This window comes from Mustela putorius, unplaced genomic scaffold, assembly GCF_011764305.1.
Source record: "Mustela putorius furo isolate JIRA1106 unplaced genomic scaffold, ASM1176430v1.1 tig00537248_pilon_pilon_pilon, whole genome shotgun sequence".
NCBI classification, from domain to species: Eukaryota; Metazoa; Chordata; class Mammalia; order Carnivora; family Mustelidae; genus Mustela; species Mustela putorius.
In genome coordinates, this window is record NW_025422387.1 from 8,305,583 (window position 1) to 8,315,150 (window position 9,568).

Here is a 9,568-nt window from a genome sequence, read left to right on the forward strand (position 1 = left end):
TTCCCGGCCCCCACAGCCATGGGGCGCCAAGATTCTAGGGGGCAGGGGTTAGGGGGCAGGGCTACAAGCAGGCAGGTGCGGGGCGAGGAGGGAGGGAGGCAGATGGTGATGAAGGAGAAACTTAAAGGATCTTCATTTCATAAATACATTTTTTTTTCGTTTTCAATGAAAAAGCTACAATTAGAAAAATGCCTGGGGGGTGGGGCCAGGCTGGGTTTCCTGGGGGAGAGGACAGACGGTTCTCAGTCCTGGACTACAGCCCTCTGTGCCTTCCAGGGAGGGGACGCTTGTCCTGCTACGATCTACCCCCTCCTGCCCACCGTCCCCCCCGCCCCGTGCTGGGGACCTGGTGTAGGATACATGGGCAGCCGTCACCGAGCCACGGTGGCTAGGGACAGTCCCAGAACCACTGCGCTGTGGCCAGAGAGGTTCGGTTCATGGCCTCGCTGGCTGCCGGCCCGGCTCCAACTCGGAGCTGCGGCCCCTCGGCACAGCGGGCTCATGGGACTGAGAAACGAATCGGCTGGCCCGGGCCGAGGCTCCCAGACAGAATATTTACAGCGAGGTGCTGGATAAAACTCCAGCTCCTCCAGGGGTCCCCCGGGGAGGGGAGGCAGACGGGTGGGGATGGTCCCTCACTTGGGCAGCCCGTTCTTCATGCCCAGCTGTTCCTTGAGGGCCTGCAGCTGGCCCAGACTGATGTTGCTGCCGCCACAGACAATGACCACGATGGAGGACAGCGGGGCCCGGAGCTTGCCTTCTCCTTGCAGCTTCTGAATCACGCGGCTGTACACGGCGGCCAGGGCTGCCCCACAGGCGGGCTCCACCAGGATCTTCTCGTCATCTGTGGAGGAGGGAGTGATGAGGGTGGGGCCTGGGGGCAGGGTGCGGGGTGCTGTTGGGCCATAGGAAAAGCCTGAGGGTGTGAGCTGCTGCGCTCTCGGACCTGGCCACAGACTCCGGTCCCAGGCCAAACCTCCCCTCACTGCCCCAGCTTGGCCTTCCAAGTCCGCATCACGACTAGGTTTCATTATGAGTGAGGGCACTGGTAAAATGGTTGTAACTGCCTCATCCCTATGTGGAGAAGGCTTGAGTCATCATCTGAGCAAGACAGCCGTGTTTGATGTGCACACTGGGTGCTAATACAGATTAAGTGGCAGTGTGAGTGCTTGCCGTGTGTGTGTGTGTGTGTGCGCTTGCACACATATACATGTGTCATCCCTGACCTAGACTGAACCCAGAAGGAAACCAGTCTACTTACAGACCCATTTCTGAAGCTGGGCTTGAGGCCCATACTTTCCCTTTTCACCAGGGCTATCAGGAAGCTCAAAGTTCGCATTTTAAAATATTTAATTGCTATTCCCTGCTGTCATGGTTATCAAACTTACTTCTTCACTTGTGGCTTTGGTCTTTCTACTTCTATAACTGCACTGTATTACCTTTCACAAGTGGGAAGTTCTAGGAAGGGGTGGGAGATCGGGGTGGGAGATAGGACTGTCGGGAAAATTTGCAGGGAATGGGATCTCTTAGGATGCCACTGGGATAGCCAGTTAGTTCCTGAGCTAGCAGATCAGGTCTTGAAAGGACGCAGCACATACCCACGAACTTCTCAATGGCAGCCACAGCCTCCTGGTCCGAGATGACTTCAGAGAAGATGGGGTGTTCCTGAAATAGCTTCAGGGCCTGAGCCCCCACGGTCTTCACACACAGGGCCTTGGCCACACTGGGAGAGATGGGGATGGAGAAAAGGAGGGGAATGGGGGAAACAGGAGGGAGGAGGGAGGCAGAGATTGGGATGAGGAGGGATAGAAAGAGTAAGACGGATTTGAGAGAGAGCAGGAAAGCGGGGTCCGTGGGCAGGCTCCCCGACAGTGAAGTCTTTTCTAATAAAGCACAGAGGCTTGACTGGGGGTAAATAGCATATTGTGCTCAACACCCACTGAGGAACAAACGCCAGAGAGACCGCCTTGTGGTTCCTTGAAAGGGGCTCTGCCCGCCCAGGTCTGGCCCTATCCTTCAGGGCTCAGGATTAAGGCCACCTCCTCAAAGGGTCCTCCCCATGATGCAGGCATAGTGACAATTTCTTGCACAAGTATTAAGTGCCAAGGATTTTGCAGGCATTATTTAATTCTCACAACCATTTTTGCTATTCATTGGTTTGATTTTAATGGGAGAGGAAATCCAGGCAGAGAGTGTGCCGGTCACTTGCCCAAAGTTATGTGCCTAGGCAGTGGTGGTGGGAGCAATTCAAGCAGGATCCTTGTACCTCCAGGACCTGCACTCATCATCAGTGCGTTCACTTTCTCCCTGCTCCCTGGAGTCATCACTTTCTATTCCCATCTTGCCCAGGAGCACCTGGGGCTTGAACCACCTTAGTCCTAAGCCTGGCATAGCTCACAGTAGGCACTCGACAATTAATTCCTCAATCCTAACAGTGCAGGATCAGAGCCCAACGTGGTAGCTCCTGGGTGCCAGGCTCAGGAATCCAGAATTTGGGGCGCAGTATTCCCTCTCTGTGGTAAGGACTTATCTACCCAATATCTATTCTAGCTGCACACGTGGAGACCTGGTAAGAAGATATTTCCCAGCCTCCCTTGCAGTAGCTGTGGCCATGTGACTAAGTTCTGGCCAATGAGAGGTAACTGGGAGTACTGTGTCTGTCTTTAAAGGGAAGGGGCATCACTTCTGCCCTCCCTTTCTCCTGACAGATGGAGCGTGGGTGTGATAGTCGGCACTTAAGCAGCTATTTTGGGCCATAGGGCTATATGATAAGGATGATGGAGAACAAACTCAAGGGACCTGTGCCCTGGCTTCTTGGAGCCCCTGGACTGCCTACCTGTAGACACTTTTTTTTCATTTTATGTAAGAGATGAAGTAAAGTTCAATCTGGTTTAAGACACTGTTATTTGGGGCTCCTATATAATGTGACAAACCTAATCCTAATTAAATACCATCTGTCAAAGGTTGGGGGCTGGGATATGAACTTGGGAGCAGGGGCTGTGTTATTTACTACTCTGGCCTAGGATTGGCAGTGCTTGCATATAGGAGGGGCCCAGTAAATGATTAGCAAATGAATGAGGTGTACAAAACCCTGCCACAGGGCAGTCAATACTTGCTTAATATTGGACTCTTCGTGTGAGAAAGCATGACGTTCACAGTAGTGAGTCACACAGACTCAGGTCCAGTCCCAGCAGTACCACTCGTGGCTGTGTGACTTTGGGCAAGTGACCAGAGCCTCGGTTTCCTCATCTGTAAAATGGGACTGACATGGGAGGGTCTACCTCGCAGCCAGCCCTGAGGTGGGCTTCCCAAGGCTCATGAATAGCTAATGGAGGCAGCCCTGCCGCTCACCTGGTAACCTGGGGCAGGGAGACGAGCTTGCCGGCAGTGGTGGCAGTGTGGAAGCTGTGGGCTCCGACGGTCTCCATGGCGATGATAGGCACGTCCCCCCAGCCCACCTCCTGCAGCCCCTGGACCACTCCGCACAGCAGGCCCCCGCCACCCACCGACAGCGCGATGGCCCCTGGCTTGGCGCTCAGCGTCTCCTTCAGCTCCCTCACGATGGAAGTGTGGCCTTCCCTGGAGGATGGGGGAGGGGAGTTAAGGCTGGGCTCCCTGGAGATCCCACACAGGGGCCCTAGAGATGCCCCTTGTCCTCATCCCAGGCAGCCGAGGGGCTTTGGGCTAGTCACCCCCTCCCCAGCTCCTCCCTGATTTCCAGCCGCCAGCATCCCCATGCCCACGCAACAGCTTCCTCTGGCTACTGGAGCTGCCTGCAAATGTAGGAGGAGATGACAGCCCCGGAGAGCGGCCTTCAGCCAATGCCTGTGGCCACCCGGAATGGTGGCAGTGGTGTATAAGCTCCCAGCACCCTCTTCCACACAAGCTGGATCACTCTGGTTTGGGTTCCACACTGGCTCCCAGGGGTCCCCCTGATGGAGTAAGCTCTGGCTGTCCACCGAGGTCTGCCTGCCCCTGAGAACCCTTTATCCGCTCTCTTCTGGCCTTGGCTCCCTGCCCCCTTCTCTGTTGCGTCATTCCCCAGGTAAACTGCTTTCCCTGAAATCTTTGTCTTGGGGTCAGCTTTCTGGGGACCTGGCTGCAGGTACGTGTGCATCTGAGCTCATACGTGCCCTCATGGCCGCAGGGAACGGGCACTGGCAACTGTGCGTGTGCACCTGCTCTCATGCCCGTTGGCATGCCCAGCACATACAACTGCTGTGCCCGTGGGGCGATGACATGCATTGTGGCAAGTGCCCACCCAGTGCTATGGGAGATGGACCCCACCTGCGCCGGGGGACTCTGGGCTCCACATACCAGATGAGGGGGTCATCAAAGGGAGGAATGTAGACCCAGCCTGGGTTGTTCTTTGCCAGGGCCTTGGCCAGCTCGAAGGCCTCGTCCAACGTCTGCAAGACCACAGCAGAGGTCGGAGGGGGTGAGGGGCTGGGGGATCCTGCCCTGCCACCAGACGCCCTCCGCGGCCCCTGCCCTGGGTTGGTACTCACCTCACCTACCACCTTGACTATGGCACCCTCATTCTTGAGCCGCTCGATGGTGAGGGCAGGTGTGGTGCTGGGCACCACGATGGTGGCGGGGATCCCCAGCTTCCTGGCGGCATAGGCGGCTGCCAAGCCCGCGTTGCCCGCTGCCAGGGACGGGGGGTGGAGAGTGTGTCAGGGCAGGAGGGCCTGGGAGCCCGAAGGGGACCGCTCATCTCCAACCTCGGGACTCTGAACACCTCCCTGAGGGACTACTTGCCTCCCCCTGGAATTCCAAACTGGGGCTACTGGGGATGTTTGTCCTGGCTCGTTGCTCAGGTAACCAGGGCCCAGAGAGGTAGAGCGCCTAGCCCAGGGACACACAGCAGGGCACAGGAGGAGGCAGGCAGACCACTTACCTGAGGAGCAGACGAAATGTTCACAGCCTTGCTCAGCCCACTGTAGAGACAAGGTGGGGAGGGTGAGGCCCTCCTCCCAGTCTTCCCCTGGGCTCTCCCCGCCACACCTGGAGTGCTTCCCAGTGATTCCAGTATACACTGGCCTCTCCTTCCTTCACACAGATTTTGCGCTGCCCTAGCCTCTCAGATGACATCACTTCTCCCAAAGAGACTGGCTCAGGGAAGTGTTGCAGGGGTGGACAGTGGGGGAAGCAGGCAAATGACAGCTCTGGGATCAGTCCACGAGGAGACCCTCCGTGGTGGGCACTCCTTCTCTAGAGGGAGTGCTACTAGCAGATACTGGAGCATTGTGGGAGTCAGCACACCACACTGGCCTGGCCCCGCTGAGGAAAAAGGACCAGCCACCCCCGCTCCAAAGATGCAGAGCCCCGCCCGTACATTCTTGCACAGGTGTCCAATGCCGCGGATCTTGAAGGAGCCTGAAGGTTGGGCACTGTCCATCTTGAGGTAGACACTGGTGCCTGCCACTTTGGACAGGGACATGCTGTCACGGATGGGGGTCTTGACGTGCAGGGGCTCTCCAGACGTCATCGCTGGGAGGAAGAAAGGACACCCAGAGGGTCAGGAGAGCTGGCCATGGTGCTGGCCGCTGCCATGTAGCCCTCAGCATGCCTGCGAGTGACCCCTCCCCTCGCTTCCCATGAGGCTGAGGGAAGAGCCCAGATGAGGAGCATCCTGGAGACCTGAATTCAAATCCCAGCTGAGCTGCCTACTCACCAGGGGACATCATGCAAGCAATCCTGCCTCAGCCTCAGCTGCCTCATCTGTAAAATGGGGACAAGGACCCCCCCCCCACCACACACACACACAAAACACGCTGGGAAGCTGTGAACTTCAGAAATAACACTCAGACCTTGGACATTTCAAGGGACATGAGATGAAGATGGATTTATAGGTGCTGAGTCAGAGTGAGTTTCAAAGATGGTTCAGTGCTAAAAGGGGCAGGATAGCAGGTGTAGTCTATTTGTGCAAAAACATGGGGACACACACACACACACACACACAAAATCCATAAGCTTTTATGTGCTAGAACATCTTGGGAAATATGCAAGAAACTCATGAGTGCGAGGGGCTTCTGTGGAGAGGGCTGGCACTCAGCATCCCTTTTGTGCTTTTTGAATGTTTTATTGTGCATAGGAAATACCTATTTAAATGCATGTATTTTTTTCATACTGACCTTCTGAAAGCCCCATCCCCAGTTAGAGTAGACTTTTTATAATAATTATTTTATTATGTAATAATCATTTCTAAAGTGATTACCATGTGCCACACACTGTTTTAAGCTTTATAGATATTAATGCATGTAATCCTTTTAATAATCGCAGGAGGTGCATTATTAGTCCATTCTGATAAGAAAAAAGGCTCAGATTGTGTTTCCCAGAATGACCACTGCAAAGCTCTTCCCATCCCACACACATCTCTTATGATGTGACACAGATGCTTTTCCCAGTGAGAGGTGGGGTCTGTGCTTCCTGCTCAGGGACGCTGGAGGAGGAGCTGGCCTGTGGCTCTAGGTGGAAGGGACACTCTGTGGCCTCCAAGCATCGCAGTGTGGATGAATATTTAACAACAGACTCCGCAAAGAAAAATCAAGCCCTGATTTGCTGTGTGCGCATTTCTGTGCTGTACATGACCTTCCCAAAGGCCACTTTCAAGCTACCAACATGACATCACTGAGCGTGGAGCTGGGAAGAGATGGCACGGTCTGCTCTCTGGAGCCCAAGTGGGCCGGCTCCACTCCAGCCCCCCTCCCAAGGCGAGGTCATAGAAGGGGACACAGCCTCCGCCTGGCTGTCTCTCTCCGGCAGCTCCGTCTCCAACCCCAGCTGCCATGATGGGAGTAAGACCAGGCCTCACGCAGAGGGCACATGTAGATACTCTACCTGACAGCGGATGGCCAGTATCTCCTGTCAGACATGGGAGGTGACCTTGAGACATCAGCTACCATCACACATCACAGGGCAGATGTCTGAGAGACCCTAGTGAGACCCAGTTAAGCCCCAGAGCCACGACAGACAGCGATACAATGATTGCTCTTGCTTTAGGTCCCTACACCTTGGGGCGGTTTGTCACTCTAGCCACAGCTACTAGAATATTAATGTGACTTGCCCAAGGCCACACAGCTTGGGGGATGGGGGAGGCAGGATTTGAATTTAGATAGCCTAGCACAGGAGCTAGGTTCTCTCCAGGACCATGGGCGTGGCTCAGACCTCCTGGTCTGACCAGCTCCAGGTGATCGAGAATCTGATGTAGCCCAGAGTCTGGCCAAAGACGTGCAGCCCTTTTTCCTCCTCTTCTCCTGGATTCTCCCCAACTTGGGCTGAGCCAGATTTTGATCAGCAGGTGGTTGGGTGAGTAGCCTATCTGGTCCCCACCCCACAACGTCCTCCCTCATGCTAGAAGGCCAAGCAAAAATGGCTGTCTCTCTCCACGCACCACCCCGCCATTTCCAATGACACCACCTGGGACAGCCCTAGGCTTGGCCACCAGCCCTTCCAGACTGAGCTAGATACACCTGGGTAGAAGACAAGTGAGGGATGGGGTTCCTGACCACCCCACAAGCCTTAGCACCCCCAAACAGGGATAGCTCATGTCTGTCTGAATTAACTAACATTCAGGGCCTGGGAGGGGGTGTTCTCCTCTAGATCTCTTGAACCAAAGCCAAGAACTAGAGGCACTCCTTTATAGGAACATCCCGTATCATTTTGAATTAACTTTAACTAGCCTCCTGGAGGTTCTCCCCGAAACAATGGCACCCCCGTTCTGGCTCAGTGGACCTTGTGCACCTTGCCAAGCCCTGGCCTCAGGACGCTCTCCTGGTTGGGAGTGGGAAGGATGCCCCACAAGACCCCTTTCAGGTAGATTTGGGAAGTCTTCTCCCCCACCTGTGGCTGGCTGCCTTCAGGTGAGGGGCAGAGACCCCCTCCTTCTAATACTCCTTCTAGTACAACATCTTGAAGTTGTGCCGAACATGGAGGAGCGCGGCCACTGGAAGCTGCAGTCTGCCTTCGTGTCCCCTCTAGGTCAGAACTCACTCCCCTCTCACTCGGCTCAAAGCAAGAGTTCAATAAAAACGAACTATTATTATATCTGCCTGGACATTTTAAGTGCATGCTCATTTCATCTTTACAACAACCTTACGAGGAAGGGGCTGTTATTATCCCCATTTTAGAGATGAGAACACTGAGGCCCAGAGCTAGATGCCGACCCAGCCAGTCTGGCTTCAGAACATGGGTTTTTATGCTCAAATGACTCTATCTCCTCTTTCCCAGGAACCTCTTCCCCCTGCCCCTGGCCACAGGCACTCCAGATTGCAAGTGGGGGAGGAGCGGGTACTTACCTGCCCAAGGTGGTGGAGCTGGGCGGCCGGGAAGGAGGGAGTAGTCGGGGAAGGGTTGGCCTGGAGACGGTCTAGATGGATAGGCTGGGTAGAGAGTCCTCAGAGAGATGGAGGGTAGATGGACAGGTGGAATGTCTCCGAAATTGTCCCAGGGGCTACGGATCTGGGGCTTTGGTGGGCTTTATTCCCAGGGCGCCTCCGGGCAGCCAATGAGGGCCCAGGGATGGCCACGCCCCCCGCCAAGCCCCGCCCCTGGCCCGCTGCCCTGGGGCTTCCAGGAGGCGAGGGGGAAGCTGGCTGAGCTTCTGCTGGCAGCTTCCTCCTGGCTCTCCCCCATTCGCCCCTTCCCTTCCCATTCTCAGCTTCTTCACTCGCTGGAGGGAACAGCACCTGCTTCCCAAGGCTGTTCCCAAGGGCTTGCAGGAGGATAGCCTGAGATCCTGCATTTCCCAGCCCTAGCGTGTGTTTGGCACATAGTAGGCACCCAGGAAACACACCACGGGAGGAAGGGGTACTCTTATCCTCATTTTCAAGAAAGAGAAGCTGAGACCCAGAGAGTAAGAGATGAGCAGGCATTTGAACCCAGGCTGCCTGCTATAATGTAAATGGCCTTTCCCTGTCGTCCCTTATGACTTGTCCTGAAGGAGCAGATGGCTTTATGGGTATGACCCAGGCGGCTCACGGTTCAAATCCTGGCTCTGCCATTTACCAGCCGTGTGGCCCGGGGCAGGTCAGTTTGCATCCCTGAGCCTCCCTTTGCCCATCTGTAAAATGGGGATGAAAATGGAGCGTCCTTCCTCAGATGAGATGACATAACAATGTTATGTGTAGGTATGGGGCCTGGACCCGAGTGTTGAGTGTTAGCAGCCGTCATCATCATCTTCATCATCACATGCACCTGAACTCACTCCCCGCCCCATGCCAAGCCTCCTGCCTGTCCCTGGCTTTGTGCAGGGGTCTGTCTGGATGTCCACAGGGGTGGTGTGTCCAAACACGTCCAGCCGGATCTTTTCCTGGTCCCCTCAACAAAGCTCTCTTGTCCCGCCGGCCAGGACGAGAATAGCAATGAGACAGAGGGCAGTGAGGGCACCAGCAGCCTGCAAAACGGTTCCTCTCTGTGGGACATGCTGACCTTCCTCAGGGACTCCCAAGCCCTCGTCTCAGCAGGATGCCCACACGCATGCGCAGGAGATACAGGGCGGCCGAACTGACGCCACGTGGGCGTCGTGGAGGTCCCATGCAGGCACAGCGTCCCTGGGTGCCTCTGA

General features: G+C 55.5%; 1 protein-coding gene across 1 annotated transcript; it reads right to left on the reverse strand.

Moving 5' to 3' along the window:
* Positions 1-137: 137 nt before the first annotated feature.
* On the reverse strand, positions 138-8,472 carry SDS (serine dehydratase). The gene is made up of 8 exons (XM_004753291.3): positions 8,301-8,472; positions 5,339-5,493; positions 4,901-4,940; positions 4,509-4,648; positions 4,318-4,409; positions 3,352-3,579; positions 1,599-1,723; positions 138-844 (listed from the first exon to the last, which is right to left on the reverse strand). Exons 2-8 carry the CDS (start codon positions 5,489-5,491, stop codon positions 636-638), a joined length of 987 nt encoding a protein of 328 aa, XP_004753348.1. The 5' UTR covers positions 5,492-5,493; positions 8,301-8,472; the 3' UTR covers positions 138-635.
* Between the last annotated feature and the right edge of the window lie 1,096 nt (positions 8,473-9,568).

Bases quoted from the DNA above. Each gene is read 5' to 3' on its own strand.
- SDS (XM_004753291.3), bottom strand. From the start codon at position 5,491: ATGACGTCTGGAGAGCCCCTGCACGTCAAGACCCCCATCCGTGACAGC. The intron at 4,941-5,338 runs GTACGGGCGGGG...TTGTCTCTACAG, and splicing joins TTGGACACCTGTGCAAGAAT to TGGGCTGAGCAAGGCTGTGA. The intron at 3,580-4,317 runs GTATGTGGAGCC...CCCATCCTCCAG, and splicing joins TTTGATGACCCCCTCATCTG to GGAAGGCCACACTTCCATCG.